Source organism: Abramis brama, assembly GCF_963993115.1.
Source record: "Abramis brama genome assembly, chromosome: 1".
In the NCBI taxonomy this organism is placed as follows: Eukaryota; Metazoa; Chordata; class Actinopteri; order Cypriniformes; family Leuciscidae; genus Abramis; species Abramis brama.
The window spans coordinates 71,702,088-71,726,395 of NC_139963.1; the positions used below are offsets into that span (position 1 = coordinate 71,702,088).

The window sequence follows — 24,308 nt, forward strand, 5'->3', positions numbered from 1 at the left end:
TTATTGCTATCATAAAAATACACTTGTAAAAATACACAACAAATATTTTAGCATATCTATCTATCTATCTATCTATCTATCTATCTATCTATCTATCTATCTATCTATCTATCTATCTATACTTTATTATGTCTTTCAATTCAAACACATTTAACACAATTATACAAATGGACAGTTCCTTTAAAGACATCATATTTTCCCCCAATAAATATTCCTTATTTTTCCTTCTACTTTTTTTCTTTTGTGATAATACCCACCAACACACATGATTAGAACAATAACCAAGAAGTACATAGTTAGACACTTTTACATATGATTTAAGGGGGAAAAGACAAAAAACAATAAATAAATATTAATAAAAATGTAACATTCACATATTTATATCAAACTCTTATAATGACACATAATTCCTAATAGTTATTCAAGTAATATTATTTGAATATCAAATATTCAATATTAAATAAGCAAATAAATAAAATAACATATAACTAGCCTAGAAATAAAAGGGAGGGAGGGTTATATAAAAATGTTAATGTAGGCTAATATATATTCCTTTATTTTATGGAATATTCTTTGATTTTAGAGTTGCACATATCTTTTCAAAATGTATACATTTGCTCTTAATTTCATGTTATCCTCTTCATAATGTAAAGTACATTAAGAATATATTATATGTATAATATATAAAAAATACATTCTAGAAACTAAATCTAACCACTCATTTAAAACTGGGGATTCTTGCTTTATCCAAAAAATTATTGCATTAAAAGCTGTAATTCTCAGCATTCTAAATAAGTATACATCATCTTTATTAAGTAGCATAGGTCCTACACCCAAAACTATATTTTGTATCTTTATATATTTAGTTTCTTAAAAAAAAACTTCCCTGAATTAGGCTACTTCTGTTCACTGAAGTACTTCTGTTCGCTAGAAGTTCACTGCAACTTATCCAACATCCTAAAGATAAATTATTATAATTAGAAGATATTTCTAGTGTTATAAAATATTGCATATTAATTTTCCAAGCAAAATGTATATTTTAGTCAGAATTATTGCGCTCCTATTTGCCGCGCATGCGCGCAGCGGCGCTCGTTCAATATGAAGATTAGCAGTAAAATGGATACATTTGCTCGACTTTCTAACATTTACAGATGGAGAATATAACTGTAAAATGCAAGTTTTGCACTGAGGAAAAAAAAAAAACATGTCACAAACGCATAAAAACAGCACAAAATATACGCTGTTTGATGGTGGATCGATTTGATCCACGATCGACCTCTAGGGCTGCTTCAGAAACGCGTGCACACGCAATTATCTAGACTTGATAAACCTGGATCAAATTAGTGAGATTGCGTGAACTTCAATTACCTTTTATGGAACCACTTTAGCCCCAACTTATTTGTTAGGCTCATTCAAGTCCGGTTTTGGAGTTTAATCCCCGCTTTTCTAAGCGTCTTTTATGGAACAACCCCCTGAGGGCAGTAGTGGGCACAGGTAAAGGTAAATATAGGTAGGAAGTAGGAGGTGACCTGAGGGTTGTTCCATAAAACAAGATTAGAATATAAGCCAGGCTTATTTTGGTTAGTCAGACTTTATTGTCGGTGGATTCTCTTTCATAAAACAAACTTAAAATAGTTCAAACTCAGTTACCCTGGCAACTTATGCTGGGAAACTAGCCTGGTCCAGGGCAGGCTAACTGTCAGGCTAAGCCTCAGCTGTTACACAGATCCTCTAACACTGACCGACAAGAACACAATGATATGACCACTGACACTCTCTCATACCATTATTGGACTTTATTAACCATTATTAGTCCAAACATAAATACACATTATACAGAAAATCAACTTAAATAAGGCTACAATGATAAATTAGACAATATAGACTTATGAAAACATTTCTCTCTGGTTTGTTTGGCAGCTGTGGTATATGTTTATGATTATTAGAAGAACATTAGAACACAATCTAAAAAAAAAGCTTTGTAAAGCAGAAGTTAAAATCACAAAATTAAAAATAAATAATCACAAAAGCACAGTATGAATTTTAACTGGTAAGATGAATCTGAGCTTAGTAATTGACAGTAGCCTACATTTGAATATATCATAAAAATACACTTGTAGGTTTAAAATTCTAAATAAGGCACATCTAATGTCCAAATAACAAATATTTTAGCATATATATATATATATAGGCTATATATATATATATATATATATATAATGTACTTTATCGGTCTTTCAATTCAAACACATTTAACACAATTATACAAATGGACAGTTCCTTTAAATACATCATATTTTCCCCCAATAAATATTCCTTATTTTTCCTTCTACTTTTTTTCTTTTGTGATAATACCCACCAACACACATGATTAGAACAATAACCAAAAAGTACATAGTTAGACACTTTTACATATGATTTAAGGCGGAAAAGACAAAAAACAATAAATATTAATACAAATTTAACATTCACATATTTATATCAAACTCTTATAATGACACATAATTCCTAATAGTTATTCAAGTAATATTATTTGAATATCAAATATTCAATATTAAATAAGTAAATACATAAAATAACAAATAACTAGCCTAGAAATAAAAGGTAGGGAGGGTTATATAAAAATGTAGTTAATGTAGGCTAATATATATTCCTTTATTTTATGGAATATTCTTTGCTTTTAGAGTTGCACATATCTTTTCAAAATGTATACATTTGCTCTTAATTTCATGTTATCCTCTCCATAATGTACTTTAGAAACTAAATCTTACCACTCATTTACCATTAATTTACCACTACCACTCACTTACATTAATTTTGCATTAATTAAAAAATATTGCATTAAAAGCTGTAATTCTCAGCATTCTAAATAAGTATACATCATCTTTATTAAGTAGCATAGGTCCTACACCCAAAACTATATTTTGTATCTTTATATATTTAGTTTCTTAAAAAAAAACTTCCCTGAATTAGGCTACTTCTGTTCACTGAAGTACTTCTGTTCGCTAGAAGTTCACTGCAACTTATCCAACATCCTAAAGATAAATTATTATAATTAGAAGATATTTCTGAAGTTATAAAATATCGCATATAAATTTTCCAAGCAAAAAACAGCATATATTTTGTGCTGTTTTATGCGTTTGTGACATGTTTTTTTTTTTTTCTCAGTACAAAACTTACATTTTACAGTTATATTCTCCATCTGTAAATGTTAGAAAGTCATGCAAATGTATCCATTTTGCTGCTAATCTTCATATTGAACGAGCGCCGCTGCGCGCATGCGCGCCAAATAGGAGCGCAATAATTCTGACTGAAATATACATTTTGCTTGGAAAATTAATATGCGATATTTTATTACACTAGAAATATCTTCTAGGCCCAGTTTTTCAAAAGTAATCCAGTGGGATTTCAGATCACGGATTGGATCAAATCTTGGAAATGGGTTTTTCAAAAGCAAAAGAGGGATTCTGAACTAAGATCAGAGCATGTAATCCGATCTTACATTTGATCTGGATCAAACCTGCCCTTTGGGTTTTTCAGAACTTTGAACTCGGTTTGGGATCTATTTGATCCTCTATTCGACCTTTTATCATAACACTGCACAACTAAACAGTGTGTTTCCTAATAGAACTCTATTGGGGGTACAGTTGGTACACGTGTGTCTCAACTATACCCCCCCCGCTGGCCACCTCGCACATTTCTCTAGATTTTGCAATTACCTTGCGTGACACAATACCATGAAATATGCCAGTTTTTAGGGCACAGAATAACGTTTGTGGTGATACCAGTTACGTTTAACAGTCATATAAGGATAATAAGCTATTCATTGTGGAGAGTGCATGTTGAAGTGAACGTCCTACTTTAGAAAAAAAACTTTTCCCGATTTCTTCGTCCATTGTTCAAATTTCCCACGATCAAAGAGGACACTAATACGCATGTGCACAGCAAAAATCACAACTTGTGCTTGCTGTGAACGCAAGTTATTTAAAGGGATACTTCAGGATTTAGCATTAAGCTTTGTATTAGTAGAAAACCTGCACTGTAAAACCCAACAAGTTAACTCAACTCAAACCGATTAAGGAAACTAATTGCGGCAAACCATTTAAGTTTTAAAATAAATACATATGAGTATTGTGAACTTATATATATTGAGTCATATTCACTCATAATTTAGTGTTCGTTTAGTCATTCATTTTGAGTATATGTAACTTGAATATTTTAAGTTCATTCCATTAAACTTTTAAAGTAATTTAAACCATTTAAACTAACTGGTTTGAGTTCATTTAATAAATCTAATCAAGTCATAACAACTATATAGCTACTCAAATGGTTTTAGGAAACCGATTGCGGTAAATGATTTAAGTTGATTAAACTCAAATTAATAAAGTTTTATAAGACAAAGGAAAAACATTGGTATAAAGCAGGATTCCTCAAACTCGGTCCTGGAGGGCCACTGTCCTGCACAGTTTAGCTCCAACCCTGATCAAACACACCTAGCTGTGAGTTTCTAGAGATCCTGAAGACATTGATTAGCTTGCTCAGGTGTGTTTGATCAGTGTTGGAGCTAAACTCTGCAGGACAGTGGCCCTCCAGGACCGAGTTTGAGGAACCCTGGTATAAAGAAATGGTCAAAGAAAAGGATGCAGTTATTAATAGTATTTATTGAAAAATAATTTATTTTACAAAAGGTTCTCAGTGATGAATGTTGTGAAAGATGGTCAGTCAGTCTCCTCACTGTCCAAAATACAAAACTGCACATGACTTCTGTCTGGCGAACTGTGAATAAACAAACAAACAAAAAAAACATTAATCTTCCACTGACAAAACTGGTTTACTCACAGCATAAATGCTAGAATAGAGGTTATGCGTGACGTCACCGTCGGCTAAGTGGCAAAAAGACTGAGCGGCAGCATTTGTTTTCACTATAAAAACACACAAACACATCTAAAATGGAAAAGAGCTTTGAGATTGACAGTACAACTAGATTTGACAAGATCCAAAATGACTTACATTGCATTTCAAGGTGCACATTTTACATTCTTATCAGTTCTCAGTTCTTGCTTTCCCTGGGAAATTACCTTTTTCTTTAGTTTTTGCCATGTGAATGACAGTCACTGGAGGATAGTCAGTCAGTCTTCTTACTGAAATAGATCCAAAAATGCGCAGGACACGTTTGTCTATTTTGAACTGTGAAAAAAAAAAAAAAAAAAAAAAATTAATACATTTTCCACTGACAAAAATGTAATTTACTCACAGCATAATAAATAGAATAGGTCAGTTTGTAGTACCTTTTTCTTTCATTTTTGCCACGTGAATGACAGTCGATGTGGAGGATAGTCAGGTCTCCTCACTAGACCCTAAATTGCACGGAACACGTTTGTCTATGCAAATACGTGAGAAAACACAAAAATATGAATTACTCTTACACTGACAAAACTGTAGTTTACTCATCATTATAAATGAGGAAATATGTCAGCTTGTATTACCTTTTTTTTTTTTTTGTATGAATGACGGTCGGTGGTTGATAGTCTCCTCACCGATATCCAAAATTGCCCAAGGGACACATTTGTCTATGACAAAATGTGAGAAAAAACACAAAATATTAATTAGTTTTCCACTGTCCAAAAATTGGTTTACGTTACTCACAGCATAATAAATAAAGGAATAAGTCAGCTTGTATTACCTATTTCTGCAGTTGTTGCCATGTGAATGACGGGCGGTGGATGGTAGTCTCAATCACTGATAATGATCCAAAATGGCTCTGGACACTTTTGTCTAAGCAAAAATGTGAGAAAACACACAGAAATTAATTAATCTTCCACTGAAAAAACTTAAGTTTACTCACAGCATTATAAATGAAGAAATAGGTCAGCTTGTATTACCTTTTTTATTTAGTTTTTGCCGGGTAAATGTCGGTCGGTGGACGATAACGTTATAGCTGCTAGTCTCCTCACAATATCCAAAATTGCGCGGGACACGTTTGTTTACGCTAAAATGAGAAAACACAAAAAAATATTAATTTTCCACTTCTGTGGTTTACTCACAACATAATAAATAAAAGAGTATGTCAGCTTGTATTAACGTTACCTATTTCTTTAGTTTTTGCCGTGTGAATGACGGTTAACGTTAGCACTAGTGGAGTCAGTCAGTTTCGTCCTCACTGATAAATATCCAAATTTGCGCGGGACACGCTCTGTAAAAATGTGACAAAACGCACACACATATAAATTACTGTTCCAGTGACAAAACTGTCGTGTACTCACAGTACAACTAACTTACTGCCGCTGATTAAAAAAAATCTCTAAGTTAGTGCTAAATGCAATGTCGCGTTGGCTTGGCGTTTCTGTGACGTGACACAAATGGCATAACTTAGTCTTATTACAGTAGTTAGTAGCCTACGTTACTTTAGCTAGTCGGTCTTCTTAAGATGAAGAGTAACGACAATACAACGTTAAACGTACAAGTGCTCTAAAGAGGACGAAGCATTTTGCCGTGCTTACCTGTTAAATCTCTCCATGGCCGCCATTCTGTTCCGACTCCGAGTTACTTCGTGTGTGAGCTGAGCTGTGGGGGATGGGCAGATTGAAATAAATACGCGGGTTTTCCGGTGCGTGAGGGAGAAGGCCGTAGAGAGACCTAAATGTAGGCTTCAAATGAAGCAGAAAATGTTAAATGTATTTATTTAATTGTTTATTTCATCTCCTTATACAAATGTAATTTCTTGAAAAATAAAATTTAAAAGCTAAAATAACAAATAGGTTATTCATAACTTATTCGGTTTAAGTTCTGCTTAATACATTGCAGTTTTTGAGTTAATATCACATATTTTATTAAGTTAAACTAACTTTTTTTAAAAAAATAAGTTAAATGTACTCATTTAGTTTAGTAACTTTCAGTCTTAGGTTTTACAGTGTGTAGTATTTTCGAATTACCATGCTTTCCACCCTCATATCCCAAGACAAGAGATTTATATATTTTTTGTCTGGAAAAAATCCTCCGATGACGCAAAAATCGTCATTTTGCATCATCATCGGAGGATTTTCTGGCCAGAGGCTAAAGACTACAGCCAGTAGATGGCGTTGTCCCGCATGTTTTCAGCCCGCCCATAGAGGCTGGGATCTCACTCACAGAATGTACACAGTGTCAGCCGTCTTTCTTTGGAAGCTAAGCTAGCAGGCTCTTGTTCTGTGGAGAAAGCTGAATAGTAGGAGAAAGCTGAGTAAGTAGGGGTTACCATCCTCCTTTTCCCGGACTTGTCCGGCGGGCGAGATCGTTCAAAATGTCCGGGATTCAGCTTTTGCGTTCTGCGGTCGCCATTCATTGTTTACATGCACACCTTTTGTTTCAATCTAACTGAATTCATTCCGATCGGTGAATCTGAATGTAGTGTTTACATGAATGCTAAACAAGTGATCGGTTGATGTGCGTTTTACCATTGCTAAGAAAATTCCCGCTCCTCCGTGAGAGATGCGAGACCAGTTAACAAGTTATAGAGTTCTGCTTCCCACAGCTAAACAAGATAAAGCTTTCATACATGATACTGCCCTGCTAAAAAAAACTATAGAAACCATTACAGAAATTCTATTGGATTTAATGGTTTTCATGGGAATTTTATTGGTTGTAATGGGAATTATAGTGGTCTCTGTGGGTCTCTACTGATATGTGTTGGGTTGTATTGGTGGGGGCATTAAATCCTAATGGAATATGTCCCAAACACACTTCAAAAAATAATTATGTAGTGGTTTAAATGGTAAAAGCCAATGGTTCCTATTGGTATTTTAATAGAAACCATTAGAATTTCTGTGATGGTTTCCAACTTTTTTTAAGCTGGTCTGATCTTCTGTCCTTGTCTAAAGAAATAATTACACACACACTCATCATGCTTAATGTTTTATTATCAAGGTGAACACATGAAATTCATCAGTATCTGTAAAATTCACCTACATAAATGAGTTTCACAGCACTAACACTGTTTCAGCTTTGATAGCCTCGGTAAACACGTCATAAACGGGGCGTTAACATATAACTTGCATTTTATGGTTGTCAGCTTTGCTGCATTACATTTACTTCACCATGAGATGGTGCTGCAATTTATATCTGAATGAAGCTTCGAGTAATGAACCATTTTCGATTGTATGAGAAAGCAATAATTATGAGAAAATAAACATTTAAATATAAGCCTGAAGCTTCGGAGAAAGAATGAATAATAGATTTTGTGAAATAACAATTGATAACAATTCAACAGCTAACAGAAAAAAATGGGGAAATGGGGCAACCTTGGCGCACTCCTGAAAGCCAACCAAAACTGAAGAGTTAATGTCATTATTAACCATATTGATAAATGTACATCCAAAACCAAAAAGACTAAGAGATTTAAGCAAAAATTGGTGTTCTAAAGAGTCAAATGCTTTATAAAAATCCAAAAACATTATAATAGCTTCTGAACCAATATTCTCTGAATAATCAATAAGTTCAAGAACTAATCTTATGTTGGAGCTAATATGCCTATTTTTCATAAATCCATTTTGTGTTTCGCCAATTATACTATTAAGGCCAGATTTTAAATGAACTGCCAAAATTAAAGCAAGTAATTTATAATCGACATTTAACAGTGATATAGGTCTCCAGTTTTCAATTAAAAGCGGGTCTTTATCAGTTTTGGGGATCAAGGAAATAAGACCCTGCTTCATTGAGGGAGTCATCTCTCCTTTTTTAATACTTTAAACAAACTATGTAGAGGTTGCTTTAAGATGTCCCAAAAATGTAAATAAAATTCAACAGACAAGCCATCAGTACCTGGAGATTTTCCCCTCTTCATAGATTTCAGTGCATCCTCCATTTCAACTATAGAGATATCAGAATCACAAAGTTGCTTAAAGTCATCCTTAATACCTGAAATATTATCATGAATACTGAAAAGAAAATCGTCAGATTGTTCTTGAGAAAACTGAGAAGTATACATTTTTTTATAAAAGGAGTATACAAAGGTTGAAATCATTCCTGGATCTGTACATAAAACACTATTAACGTTTAAGGCAGAGAGAGATGTCTTTTTACGGTTTCTTTTTTCAAGAGCAAAAAAGTAATTAGTGCTTCTTTCACCCTTCTCGATCCATTTTGCTCTGGAGTGTATAAAAGCACCTTTAACAATCTCTGTGTACATATTTTCAATTCGCAAATGACATGTGTTTATTTCTACCTCATCCTCTTTACTGGGATTTTCCTTCTGCATTAACACACTTAATCTATGAATGAGTTCTAATTCTTTAATGTTTTTTTCTCTTTTAATTTGCTTACTTCCATTAACAGCAAGGTCTCTAACTCTAAATTTAAAAAAACTCCCAGCTAGAGCCAGGGTCGCTTTCAGTATTACTAAACATAGAATTAGCCAGTTGAATTACACTATCATTAAAATTGGGTCTTCCAAAAGACAACTGTTAAATTTCCAGTAACCCCTTGTTCTATTTAACTAACTCTATTGTGCAAGATTCAAAGAAATTAACATGTGGTCAGTAAACAGGGCAAATTGATGATTAACAGTAGGGGCATCTTTCAAAATAGCATGAGAAATGAGAAAAAGATCAATTCTAGCTTTAAGCGATCCAGATTTGTTGGACCAAGTAAAGCCTCTACAACCAGAGTTAAAGAAACGCCAAGCATCTGCCACTGAAAGATTTCCACACTACCATAAAATAATATTATCATGTGAATAAGAGGTAGATCTTAAAGGAAATCTATCTTGTGCATCGTCAGGGGTTTCATTAAAATCTCCAGCTATAAACAAATAAACATTACTAAAACGACTGTATACTTGTAAGCTTAGCTCCCAGTTCTTGTTGCTGAAACCCCTCTCCTACAGTTGGCGGCCGATGACGTCACCGCTCGCGCGCGCCGTCTCTTCCGTCATTGAGAGTTTCGGCGTCGAGTCTTCTGAGGTGAGGAGAGCAGTTCACGGTATTTCTCATATTTACACAACCATCACACATACTTTATACAGTTTGATTGAGCGACAGGCTCATTTCTGTAGTGTTTTCATCGATCACAGCGATACTTGTGCGTCTTTTCTGGCGTCTTCCTTCTGAAATAAACATTTAGTGCAGCAGCAGCGAGCATGAGGAGAATATGTTGAGTTCATTCAGACCTGAGCGATTTTGTGTTCGTTTGTGTGATTGTTTCGTCAAGTCAAAAGTCAAAGTTTGAGATCTGTGATTCAAGGGAAATGTGAATCGATCTCAAGTGTCATACTGGAACAGAGACTGCTAATGCTTTACATTGAGCCTATGACGAGCCGTGAGACATTAAAGCAATACTAATAAATATGAATAGCGTTTTACTCTTGGAACAATAGTGCTTGTGGTGCTCTGTATTGTAAAAGTTTTATGATCATTTTCAGTTTCTGCACGCATATAAAATGTTTTTTTTTTTTTAAATGAACTAACTACTTACTAACTACTATAGTGATCCCATCAGTGTATAAGATCAAACTTAATGTGGACATATTAAGCTGCTGTAACTATTCTTTGTAGTGGTTGATGAAGATGAGTGTCATTAGTGATTGTTTTTGTGTTATTGATGTTTTATCCATGTCATATTGTGAGAAATTACACTATTTTCTTTCAGTAGAGTAGTTTTACAGGCTTTTATCATGTATCCTGACTCAAATAATGTGTTTCTAACAGCAAACACTCAGAATAAAGTGAGATGATCTGCTGATGATCCTGAATGGCTTGTTGAATGAGTGTTGATAGTCTGAGGCTCATCAATATTAACAGATCTGCTGAAAACACTCTTTATTTCATGACAATAGTTCCTGTTTTCTCCTCATTTATTATGCTGATGTCTTCAGATCTCCTGTAAATTGACACTTAAATCTCATTTCATTGGTGTCAGCAGACTGAGGGGATTTGTTGGCTATTATATACTAGGGCTGCACGATATTGAAGAAAAATGCGATATGCAATAACTCATTAAATAATGCGACATGCGATACAAGAAAGCTGAAAGTGTGTAAAATTAAATTAAATTGTCTATTATATAGCCTACATGTGCGTTTCACATTCTTTTTGTGACAAGAAAACATCCCTACAACTTCTGAGAGTGAATATCAGTGTTTTACTGTGGCATAATAAGTGTTATTTTAACATCAGTGTAAACCTCGGGGTTTAGAGTTTTAGGTTATCCTACATTAGGTTTATTTAACAACAGAATGATCAGAACAGAATATATCGTGATATACATTTGCGATATTTCGATAATCTCGATTTTTTTGTGCAGCCCTACTATATGCATGTTTATTTATGTGTTTATGATTTTAACTGTTTTTCTTACCATTATTTATTCTTGGAAGAATTAAAATGATTTATAATTACTTTCTTTATTTCTAGATACCTGTATTTTGATAAAGAAGCAGAATAATGTTAGGATTAGCAATAAAAATTAGTCAAAATAAATAGTGAATTGGCATCAGTTACTGTACGATGAATAGATAGACATAAATTCTTAGTGTAATTTATTATAAAAACAAACTCAATTGATATTTTTGATTTTGGCAGATCAGCTCCTCCCACACTGGAATACATCATAAGTGAAGCTCCTCCCACAGCAACACCTCATCAGTGAAGCTCCTCCCACTGTAATTACATCATCAGCGAAGCTCCGCCCACAGTAATTCAGCAATAAATGCTGTACATTCCCATCAGCTACAAGTGAAGACGAGCATCAGAGCATCAGGAAGAGCTGAAATCTGCAAAGACTGAGTTTATTAAAGAGGACAGTGAGAACATGAGTGATCCAGAACCCTGCAGAATGAAACACACTGAAGATCCTGAAGAACAAAGAGGTTGGTGTTTATTCTTCATTCATTCATGATGCTGAAGAACATTCATGTTAGAAACATTCAAGCACTTCATCACTTTTAGATAAACAGTTCAACTATGAAACGGTACAGAATGTTCTGGGTTTATTTTCAACAAATTGTCAGTAATGGGAGGTTCGAGACCTTTTTATATTGATTGTCAACTTCAGATCAAGCTAAATACTATTTTAACTGTTTTATTTTACATTTATTTTATATCTGGTTCCCAATTTGCAACAACATTACCAGAATTTTTGTATTTTCAACATAGTTTACAAAATATATATTTTTAAAGGGATACTTCACTTTAAAATGAAAATTCTGTCATCATTTACTCACCCTCAAGTTGTTTCAAACCTGTATGAATTTCCTTCTTCTGCTGAACACATAGGAAGATATTTTGAAGAATGTCAGTAACCAAACAGTTAACTGGATCCATTGACTTCCATAGTAGGAAAAAAAAGTACTATGGAAGTCAGTGGTTCCAGTTAACTGTTTGGTTACTGACATTCTTCAAAATATCTTCCTATGTGTTCAGCAGAAGAAAGAAATTCATACAGGTTTGAAACAACTTGAGGGTGAGTAAATGATGACAGCATTTTCATTTTAAAGTGAAGTATCCCTTTAAGAGTAATCAGTAAACACCAAGTTACTGATAAAGTTGTAATAGTCAAATATCATACAAGTTATTCATAGTTATAGAGATTCTTCTTACAGTAACTTTGGTAACAGGGTTGATGAACACAGTCAATGCTACAGTTTGTGTAAAAACTGAGACAATGGATTAAGAAAAGGCTTGTTTGAGATGCGCCTTGCCTCACCTGAAATGTAGTCGAGAGTAGGCGGCTGCAGTGAAAAAAGTGCGGTAAACAGCAAGGGTAAACAGGCAGGTGTAACAGTATCGTATTGAACGGAACCGTGAATTTTGTGAACCGTTACTCCCCTACTTTCTACTATTACATCAGGGCTCACTTTCATGTCCTTTCACTTTATATTTCTCTCTTGGAATTGTTTTCATGCACTGAAAATGAAATGTCTTTTTCTCTTTCATGTCAGACCCGATGGAAGAGAGTGAAGAACTGAGTGAAGTGAAGGAGGAGAGTGAAGAACTGAGTGAAGTGAAGGAGGAGAGTGAAGAACTGAGTGAAGTGAAGGAGGAGAGTGAAGAACTGAGTGAAGTGGAGGAGGAACATCATGTCCAACCTGGAGAAAAACCTTTGAGTCGCTCAAAGACTAAAAAGACATTTTTAAAGAAAAGAAAAGACAAGAAATCTTTCACCTGCACTCAGTGTGGAAAGAGTCTCACAACCAAACGAAGTCTTGAGATTCACATGAGGATCCACACCGGAGAGAAGCCGTTCTCATGTGATCAGTGCGGAAAGAGTTTCAGTCAATCAGCAAACCTTAATGTTCACATGAGGATCCACACTGGAGAGAAGCCGTTCTCATGTGATCAGTGCGGCAAAACATTTATTAGTGCATCAGACCTGAAGTCACACCTGGCAGTTCATACGAAGGAGAAGCCACATTCATGTTCTGTGTGTGGAAAGAGTTTTTCACTGCTGCAATATTTACATAAACATGAGAAAATACACACTGGTGTGAGAGAGTACATGTGCTTTGAGTGTGAGAAGACTTTTACTACAGTAAACTGTTTAAAACGGCACCAGAGAATTCACACTGGAGATCAACCTTACAAGTGTTCACACTGTGACAAGAGATTCAGTGACTCATCATATCTGAAAAAACATGAGAGGATCCACACTGGAGAGAAGCCGCACAAGTGTTTACACTGTGACAAGAGATTCAGTCAGTCAGCAAATCTGAAAACACATGAGAGGATCCACACTGGAGAAAAACCTTACAAGTGTTCACACTGTGATAACAGATTCAAACACTTAACAGGTCTGATAACACATGAGAGGATCCACACTGGAGAAAAACCTTACAAGTGTTCACACTGTGATAAGAGATTCAAACACTTAACAGGTCTGATAACACATGAGAGGATCCACACTGGAGAAAAACCTTACAAGTGTTCACACTGTGACAAGACATTCAGTCAGTCAGCAAATCTGAAAATACATGAGAGGATCCACACTGGAGAGAAGCCGCACACGTGTGACCAGTGTGGGAAGAGTTTCTCTATTGAATATTATCTGAAGCGACACATGAAGATCCATGCAGTGGAGAAACCACATATGCAGTATTTAGTTTGATCAAACTCTCCAGCTGTGTTCCTGTAACTCTTCATCTCGTCTCTCTCTGCTGTGATCATGAAATACCACAGTATGATGATAATCAACAGAAGAAGACAAACCAGCCCAAGACTCACGGTTATTAAAACCATCACCACACATACATTGATTTTGGGATCATTCACTTAAAAAAAAAAAACTCTGGTTTTATTTGGTTCAAAAAATCACAACTGAATCCACCCTTCTGGGCCCAGTTTTTCAAAAGTAATCCAGTGGGATTTCGGATCACGGATTGGATCAAATCTTGGAAATGGGTTTTTCAAAAGCAAAAGAGGGATTCTGAACTAAGATCAGATCATGTAATCCGATCTTAAATTTGATCTGGATCAAACCTGCCCTTTGGGTTTTTCAGAACTTTGAACTCGGGTTGGGATCTATTTGATCCAAAAAAACAGGATTATCCTGATCCCATCAGAAGGTTGGATTCAGTTGTGATTTTTCGAACCAAATAAAACCAGAGAGTTTTTTTTTTTTAAGTGAATGATCCCAAAATCAATGTTTACTGATGATATATACATTTCTTCATATTTGAAGCATATATGAAGCATGTCACATCTAATGAGATATGGTAAAACAAAAAAATCTACAATTTAACATTATAACAAAATAAGGAAAGTAAAATGTTTCTGTTTATTACAGGGTTTCTGTTTCTTAAAATTTAAATAAACAATGGTTATTTGAGGCCACCGGTATTTTTCCAACTGTTGTTCTTTGCTAAGTCAGTAGGCTACACTGTTGGTTCCATTTAAGGCTGTAGTAAACAGGGTTTGGTAATCCTGAAATTTGGTATTTGGATCACAGTGATCCAATCCAAGGTTCCTTTAAAAAACTGGCATAAAAGTAAAATGGATCAGGTGATCATGGATAGCAAAACATGGGATTTCCAAATCCGGATCAATTTGATCCAGATTACATTTTTTGAAAAACTGGGCCCAGGCACTAAAGCGATTACCCATAAAACATGCTTTGAACCAATCGGATTGCTTGGGTCCTAAGCCCGGACTCAACACACCAAAGTGACCGGATAATTCACCACACCGGCAAAATCCATACACTGAATAGGAGGCTTATAATGAAAACCGTGACTTTTCAAACCACAGACGTATTACTTGCTATTTATATCACCCATTTCGATTCAATTTGACAGTTACTTTTTTTAAATTCAAAGATTGTGGTAAAAACTTACCTATATCTGGCGCTCTGCAACTGAGATGAAACTGAGGTAAAAAACAAAAACAAATCCAGTTTGGTCCGGTTGGTGAACGAGCAGCTTTTACTCAACTTGACTGAAGCTTGAACACAAGGAAGTAAAAAAAAAATCAGCGAATCTTCTATGTGCAAAAACACTCTGACTCGAAATGGATAATATAATTCTAAAACGAACTAAAAACTTGCATCCACTTTCACAATATAAAATGTCACACTTGCTCTGTATCACTCCTTCTGAAGACACATAAGGTCCAACATGGAAAATCATCCGGTTTCCGCAGGCTTTTCTCGAAAATTCTGAGAGAAAAAAAAAATGATTCACCGAATCATCTTGAGAGGTTCATTTTCATGAATCGCTCAAATCCACCCGTGATGGATTGAATTTTTAGTGTAATTTAATTAATCTGTGCTCATAATTGTAATTAACAGTAATGTTTTTAATGTAAACACTAAAATAAAATTGAAGTTTAGGTTTTAATGCAGTTTACCAGACAGCAAGATGTATAGATAAATTAAGTTTAGTTTACTAAGTTTAGTTTACAAAGTAAATTTACTTCTTTTAAAGCATTAGAGTTTAACTGAAGTAAAACCAGCAGAAAATTTAGTGCAGTTGTTTCAACTTACATTTATAAGTTAAAATAACAATTATACTTGTTAATTCAACAGATAATCTAGTGCAGTTGTTTAAACATACATTTTTGAGTTAAAATAACTATTTAAGTTGTTCATTCAACTTTCAGTCTAGTTGAGGACAAGAAAATTAAAATTTCTTGATGTCTGGACAATCTAGTTATCTTTACTCACAAAAATAAGTTGAAATAACTAAATTGCAAAAATATTGTTTACAGTGTGTACTGGTTGGATGCTGCAAATAAAAATATTGCAGTGCTGAAAAATACATTTGTGCATTTCTACTTTAGATTTTTACTTTTACCATAAAAAACTATTTAGTCTGATTCAACATTTCACTTTTAAATGCATGATATCTCTTGAAATGCAACAACCTGTCACACGTTTAAAAATAATAATCTTCTCTGCAAACAAAGGGAATCGTAATACAGGTATTTAATATTTAAAAATATAATGCTCTATAGATTGTTAGATCCACAGAGCTGATCATATGCGACATTAAAACTCCTTGACTGAAGAAGTGGGAAAAGCTGTTGGCTGTTGTGTGACAGTAATTTCACCTATTACACAAACTCATGTATGTATCACGAGATTAAACCGTTATTCACTTGTCAGCTACTTATTGATGCTTTTCTGTTCTATCTTGAATAACGTGGCGCTTCAATAACGCATTGTTTCCCATAACAGAGATGTAAAGCGCTGTTTCTCTGGCTTTTTCCAAGGCTCATAAAAATTGTGGCTTGACTTGATAGTAAAGCTGAATCTGCGTGGCCCTGATTGGCTGCGGTGGTGTCCCGTACGCGCGTGCGTTGGAGGCAGATGACGTCACCGCTCGCTCGCGCCGTGTCTTCCGTCATTGAGTTTCAGCGCCGTCGAGTCTTCTGAGGTGAGGAGAGCAGTTCACGGTATTTCTCACATTTACACAACCATCACACACACTTTATGCAGTTTGATTAAGCGACAGGCTCATTTCTGTATTGTTTTCATCGATCGCAGCGATACTTGTGCGTCTTTTCTGGCGTCTTCCTTCTGAAATAAACATTTAGTGCAGCAGCAGCGAGCATGAGGAGAATATGTTGAGTTCATTCAGACCTGAGCGATTTTGTGTTCGTTTGTGTGATTGCTTTACATCATTTTACTTTACTTTTACATACTTTACAGCCTATAATGAGCAATTTGAGACATTAAATCAATAGCCTACTTATAAAAATGAATAGCATTTGACTCTTGGAACAATAGTGCTCTTTGGTGCTCTTTATTTTCAAAAGTTTTATAATAATTTTCAGTTTCTGCGCATATAAAATGTTATTATAATGATCTAACTTATAGTGATTAATGAATCATAAGATCAAACTATATTTTAGATTAGATTTTAGATTAATTTGGACATATTATGCTGCTGTAGTTATTTATCTGTAGTAAGGTGGGGCGATATGGCTGAAAACTGTATCACGATATAAGTGTTTCATATCGGTCTAAATCGATATTATTTATAACCTATTTAAAGGACCAGGAGAGAAATATATTACATTTAAAAGAATATATTTTAAACTTAACCTTCCTCTTATTATAATCCCCTCAGTTATAAAGGCAGAAATGTCAACACAACCATGGAAAACACTCAAATAATTATAATGTAAACAAAAGTCTAAAATCACAATGAACACTTAACAATTATCTCTTAACATTAAAGGGATAGTTCACTTTGAAATTAAATTTTGGTATGTTTTAGCTTACCTCAAGGGCATCCAAGATGTAGGTGTCTTTGTTTCCACAGTAGTTTCAATTTTGATATTTTTAGGTCAAACCGTTCTTGTCTGTCAGTCATATAATGCAGGTCTATGGTCACTATCTGAAAGAGCATACACAGAGAAGTCCAAATTAAACAATTCCCCATCGTAAGTACACATTGATGGCCTAAGACACGAAACGAGAGGTTTGTGTGAGAAAACGAACAGTATTTATATATATATATATATAGTAGCCGTCTTACCCAAGAACATTTAAACTGGCAGTTATAAAACCTCTCATTAAGAAACCACAATTAGACCCGCATAATCTAGCAAATTATAGACCCATTTCAAATCTTCCTTTTATGTCTAAAATACTAGAAAAAGTTGTGTCCGCTCAACTGGGCTCTTTCTTGCAAGAAAATGATCTATGAAAAGTTTCAGTCAGGATTCAGGCCGCATCATAGCACTGAAACTGCGCTCGTTAAAATCACAAATGATTTACTCTTAGCTTCTGACCAAGGCTGTATCTCAATATTAGTTTTACTTGATCTTAGTGCTGCGTTCGATACTATAGATCACACAATACTCTTAGATTGACTACAAAATTATACTGGTGTTCAAGGACAAGCATTAAGCTGGTTCAGATCATACTTATCTGACCGCTACCATTTTGTCTATTTAAATGGAGAAAAATCGATCATTACTCCAGTAAACTATGGAGTGCCGCATGGATCTGTGTTAGGCCCTCTGTTATTGTTGATGACACTCAAATCTATATTTCATCACGACCAGATGAAAATGCTAAATTATCCAAATTGACAGAGTGTGTTAAAGATATAAAATACTGGATGACGCGCAATTTTCTTTTATTAAATCCAGACAAGACAGAGGTACTAATCATCGGAAATATAGAATATAATATAGAAAGCTTGAAATGTCTTTAAACGAAACCATTCAAAACGAAAAGAAATGGGCTACTCTGTGATTATGTAATCCATGATGTGCATTTCTCTCTATAGGCGCTTTCACTGCGGAGATGGCGATCGTCAACTTCATCTTTGCAGCCGACACTGTTTATTATATCGGGCTCGTTTATAAAAAAAATCAATGCATGCGTGTCACCGGATTTACAAATGCACATCTTGCTTGTTGCATGCACACATATTATGTACAAATTATGAAATAACGAGATATTATGTTGAAATAATTAATTATTAATTATCATTATTAATAATAATAAATCTATAAGAATATTTGATTGAATGCTGAATGTTGTGCTTGTTCAATTGAATAAAATTAATACTTTAATTGTGATAATTAAAATAATTGAATATTAAATATTAAGTGGCCTATGTTTGCTCATTTATTAATACTATTTATATATAATATATCTCAGCACCTGCGTTAAAAAATTCTCTGGCGCCACCCCTGGTTAAAACGGCCCACGTATTAAAAAATGGTCAGGTTTAAATCGGGCTCGGGTTCATAATTACAGTTAATGTGTCAGGCCGGCGTGCGTGTCGCGTGAAAAAATAGGCGTCAGTTCTATTTCTAGCATGCACGCGTTTTCCGCGCGGCTCGTGCCGCAACTGAGACGCGCGTCTCACGCAGGCAATGTGCAAGCTCTAACCTGTTAACATGGGAGCCGAAATAAAAACAGACACGCCACGCAGCCAGTGTGTCGCCGACCTAAGGTAGGTGTGCTGCACTTAAGTCCAGCAAACGCCACAGGATGGTTAATTTTTCTAAGATGTTGTCTTAAGTTAGTGCTATTTCCTCGCGAGACGGATACTTTTGTGCGACAAATACGGCATATTGCCTTGTCCAAATTCACCGGCTTCCCCTTAATTGTCACTTGCCTTAAAGGCGTCACAGTATTTGGCTTAGACCAGGGGTCGGCAACCCAAAATGTTGAAAGAGCCATATTAGACCAAAAAAAAACCCAAATCTGTCTGGAGTCGCAAAAAATTAAAAGCCTTATATAAGCCTTATAATGAAGGCAACACATGCTGTAAGTGTCTATATTAGCTTTATTAGCCCCCTAGTATCAAAATGATAAGTAGGCTACAAAAACATAATGAGCATTCATGATTAAATGTTTATTTTCCCTGCTGCGCATCCTGGAGAGAATGACGCACCACGTGACTACTCTGCTGTACGATCGTGCTTTAAAGGGATAGTTCACTTTGAAATAAAATTTTGGTATGTTTTAGCTTACCTGAAGGGCATCCAAGATGTAGGTGTCTTTTTTTCCGCAGTAGTTTCAATTTTGATATTTTTAGGTCAAACCGTTCTTGTCTGTCAGTCATATAATGCAGGTATACGGTCACTGTCTCAAAGAGCATGCACAAGTCCAAATTAAAACAATTCCCCATTGTCCAAATTAAACAATTCCCCATCGTAAGTACACATTGATGGCCTAAGACACGAAACGAGCGGTTTGTGTGAGAAAACGAACAGTATTTATATCGTTTTTACCTCTTATAACACAACCACGTCGAAGTGATCTGAAGGCGCGGGCGCTTCCTGGTGTGTGACGTGTGCGCAGACTGGTGCATAGATATATATAACCCTAACCCTAACCCTAACACTATATATGAAAAAAAGACACCTACATCTTGGATGCCCTTCAGGTAAGCTAAAACATACCAAAATTTAATTTCAAAGTGAACTATCCCTTTAAGTTTAACTTCCATTATAATTTTAATGTATTATGTTTCGTTTTATTTATTCGTGTATTATTTTTACAACGTTGAAAAACTTTAAGAATGCTTTTCATGTTTTTCCTCCTACTGCAGAATTTATATTAAAACAAAAAATATTTTTTCCATTTTCATATTTTTGAAAAAGCTCCAGGGAGCCTAGAGCCGCAGCTTGCCGACCCCCGGCTTAGACACTAGATTCGTGGCTATTTTTTGAAGAATGTCATTTGGCTAGCGCCATCAACTGTTATTGCACTAGAGATCGCTACTTGCTACTTGGTTTCATCGTGGGGATGGGGATGTTGGAGTGATGTATTATCGCGAACATGTCATAGGCTAACCAAAACCGAACATTTATATAAAAATATAATGTAGACAGTATCACATATTTTACCGGAGGCTGAAATATATTTGCACTAAATCACATTATATAACCTAAGCAGATATTCGCAAACAAGCTACATTACGCATAAGGAAGTATTTTAGCATTATAATCAGTGTCATAAGCTAATCAAAACTGAGTGCAATATATGAAGTATACATTTAGCACTGAAAGGTTGCCTATCAGTCTAGTTCACATTTCAACATGTTTCTGTCTATTTATAGATACATACATGTCATGTACGATATTAGGCTTAGTTCATGTTTTTACTCCAAACTCATTTCATAACATACATTTTAATCTGGCACGACCAGTTTAACATGTCTTACCTTAAAAATCTTCTCCTCTTCAAATCACATTCTTCTGAGGTAAATCCAAGGTGCACAGCACAAGCACAAACAGTCTTCCAAACTCAATGAAAAGCAGAGAGGAGTAAGTTACTGAAGTTTCTGATTCTTTGTTTTGAGGTAATGAGGGCGTTTACAGTTCTGCGTTCGTCCGCATGGATCATTTGCATGTCAATCGCTCGTGCGCGCGTGGGCGTGGTCACATTATAGTTAATTAGAATGCGTTTGAGAAACTGTACATGCCGCTGCTTTCATACGGATTACTTCAACAGTGAATATTTGTTTTTTTTAAATAATTTGCATACTATAAAATAGAGACTCCAAGCGTTGTATAGACATGTGTTTCAAGTCTGTGTGACAAACATTCGCTGAGTTGCAGGTCATTTTCTGTCGCGTTTCAGAATGATTTTGAGAGACGGCAGAATGTGCATCATGTTTATTTTGTTTATTTTACAAAAAACACCACATTTTAGTTTTTATTATGAGTGTACACAAATAACAGTTTTAAATTATGTATAACACTTGCCTGTATGACAAAAATTTATTTGAAGTTATTTGAGTCAATTAGAACAAAAGTGAGCTGGTATCGCCGGCGATACCGCTGACCCCAGGGGGTTAATGTGTTGACCAACACATTTTTTGTTCATCCTTCAAAAATTGTCTTATTTAAACTCTTATTTAAAAATAATAAAATAAATAAATTACCAATGTAAACAGTAGGATGCTTATTGGCTATTTGCACTCCCTAATATAATTTTTTTTCACTCGGTTTGCTTGTTAATTAATATATTCTAAGACATTATGAATGATAATAATTAAAGTTAATTACATCTACACCCTAAATTAAGCTTAGTGCTTTATTGCCATCCTCAGTGCTACCAGATTTTTTTTTTGTAGAACTCAGTGGCTCCGGTGCCGCTGCCCTCAGATAGGCCTCGGAATATTGGTCGGCACCATAGGCACATATTCCTGCTTAGGGTATAAGAATGCCATCCTAGGTGAAAACTCAAGGCAGGTGGGAGAAACCGAGGGACAAAATAGCTAGAAGAAAGATGGTCTTGAAAGTCAGAAATTTTTCTGAGACTGAATCTAGGGGCTTGAATGGAGTCCCTGACAGGCCTTCCAAAACTATTGCCAGGTCCCAAGCTGAGAAACTCAAGTACTGTTACAGAACATTTAACTGGATCCCACTGATGCTGGTGGCACCAGGAAGTAAAAACTCTCCACTTTAGTGCATATAATTTCTTCGTAGCTGGAGCTCTGGAGCTTAGGATGGTCTCAGCAACCTCAGTTGAGAGACCAATCACTATGAGTAGGGCCCCCTCAGAGGCCAAATCTATAGTTTCCAAATATCTGGCCGGGGGTGAAATACTGTGCCCCCTGCCTGAGACAGAATATCTCTCCTGATCGGGATCTTCAAGGGGGGGGCCATCAAGGAGATGAATTAGGTCCGCAAACCAAATTCGGCTCGGCCAGCATGGTGCTACTTGCAGTAGACTTATTCCATCCTGTCGGACTCTCTCCAGATCTCCTGGGAGCAGAGCAACAGGGGGAAATGTGTACAGACGTAGCCTCGGCCACGTCTGCACCATAACATCTAGCCCCAGGGGGGCTTGGTGAGTGAGGGAAAACCAATAGTGGACAGTGCGTTGTGTATTGAGACTCAAACAAATCCACTTCTGCTTGGCCGTAAAATTACCATATTTGCTCCACCGCCTCAGGGTGGAGTCTCCAGTCCCCCCTGGCCTCAGCCCCTGCCTCGACAGGGTGTCTGCTCCTATATTCTGTCCCCCTGGGATATACACTGCCCTCAGTGAGAGGACCACAGGACCATCTGGTGCAACCGTTTGCAGAATTGGCGCGAATGTAGACCCCCCTGACAATTTATGTAAGAGACCACCAATGTGTTGTCTGCACGGACAAGCACATGATGGCCTCTCAGGTCTGGGAGGAAATGTCTCAACACATTGAAGGTCTCAACACCCATCATTTCAGGCAGTTTATATGCCAAAAGAGATGATGACTCCTCCACAGACCCTGAGCTTAGCGGCCTTCCATTACCGCTCTCCAGCCGGTAAGGGAAACATCTGTCGAGATAGCAACTCAATGGCAAAGAGCTCCCAACACTGGGCCCTGGGATAGGAACTAATGTTTCCTCCAGATTACCAAGGAGCGGAGACACCGCCACGTGATCTTGATTGTACGAAGTGGGTTTCCCCTCAGGGAGAACCCTCTGGTCCTGAGCCACCAATGCAAGGGTCTCATGTACAGTAGGCCCAACAGTCTCTCAAACTGTTTCACAGTGTGTGACTGGCCTAGCTTCAACTCTTTTGTGGCTGTGAGGATTGTAGCTACACGAACGGGCAATAGTGTGGCTCGCATCGTGACTGAATCCCATACCACACCAAGGAAAGTGGTTCTCTGTAGTGGAGAAAGCACACTCTTCTTGGCATTGAGCCTCAACCCCAATTTCTTAATGTGAGCGAGGACGACATCTCGATGCTGAACCGCTAATTGCTCTCAGACTGAATGGAAGCACCTGGTATTGGTATTCTTTGCCCTGAAAGAAAACCTCAGGAACTTCCTGTGTCGAGGGAGGATGGAGACATGGAAGTAAGCGTCTTTTAGATCTATCTTGACAAACCAGCCCTCAGATCTGATTTTAGTCACAATCAGTTTGAGTGTGAGCATCTTGAACTTGAGTTTCTCGACTGCACGATTCAACAGACGAAGATCTAAAATGGGACGCAAGCCCCCCCCATCCTTTTACGGAACAATGAAGTAGCGTCTGTAAAACCCAGATTCTTTGTTGGGCGAGTACACCTGCTCCATTGCTCCTTTCGTTAATAGAGACTCTACTTCTTGTTCCATTACCAGAGCCTGCTCGGGATGTACTAACGTGGGTGGCACCCCATTGTACCGAGGTGGAGGAGAACCAAACTGGATTCTGTAACCATTTCCTATTATCAGCAGGACCCAAGGAGATTTATTCAGCAGATACCTCCACTGTCAAAAAATCTACTAAGGGTACCAGTTTCTTGAGTGTTACTGTAACAGCCATTTCGGTGACCTGAAGCATACTGGCAGGAAACAACCAAACTGACTGTTTATGAACCCCCCTCAGAGGGAGCGAGTCTGACGCAGCGTCGAGTTGACACTGAGCCAAAAGCTGGAGACTGCTGTGCCCCGAGGC

General features: G+C 36.3%; 3 protein-coding genes and 1 long non-coding RNA gene across 7 annotated transcripts in view; 2 read left to right on the plus strand and 2 right to left on the minus strand.

The window, feature by feature from the left end:
* Nucleotides 1-24,308, minus strand: part of LOC311094737 (uncharacterized protein) — a 231,146-nt gene that overhangs the window by 63,780 nt on the left and 143,058 nt on the right. The gene's annotated exons all lie outside the window — the stretch shown is intronic.
* Nucleotides 4,642-6,600, minus strand: LOC311094970. Its single transcript, XR_014608745.1, has 8 exons — nt 6,501-6,600; nt 6,088-6,193; nt 5,883-5,989; nt 5,684-5,775; nt 5,487-5,570; nt 5,289-5,381; nt 5,079-5,187; nt 4,642-4,776 (listed from the first exon to the last, which is right to left on the minus strand). It is a non-coding gene; the product is annotated as an uncharacterized lncRNA (long non-coding RNA).
* The window catches only part of LOC311094753 (uncharacterized protein), a 113,047-nt gene continuing 100,311 nt past the window's right edge, over nt 11,573-24,308 (plus strand). Inside the window, exon 1 of the mRNA XM_084132915.1 lies at nt 11,573-11,839. Within this exon, the coding sequence (XP_083989041.1) occupies nt 11,782-11,839 (58 nt within the window). The 5' untranslated portion in view covers nt 11,573-11,781. The remainder of the gene's footprint in view (nt 11,840-24,308) is intronic.
* Nucleotides 16,778-24,308, plus strand: part of LOC311067713 (uncharacterized protein) — a 36,312-nt gene continuing 28,781 nt past the window's right edge. For 2 of the 4 annotated variants that reach the window (XR_014603266.1, XM_084089745.1), the window contains exon 1: nt 16,789-16,837. The gene's annotated coding sequence lies outside the window, so the exon portion shown is untranslated. Of the gene's footprint in view, nt 16,857-24,308 lie in introns of all 4 variants that reach the window. The other 2 variants (XM_084089744.1, XM_084089746.1) reach the window with 2 other exon arrangements.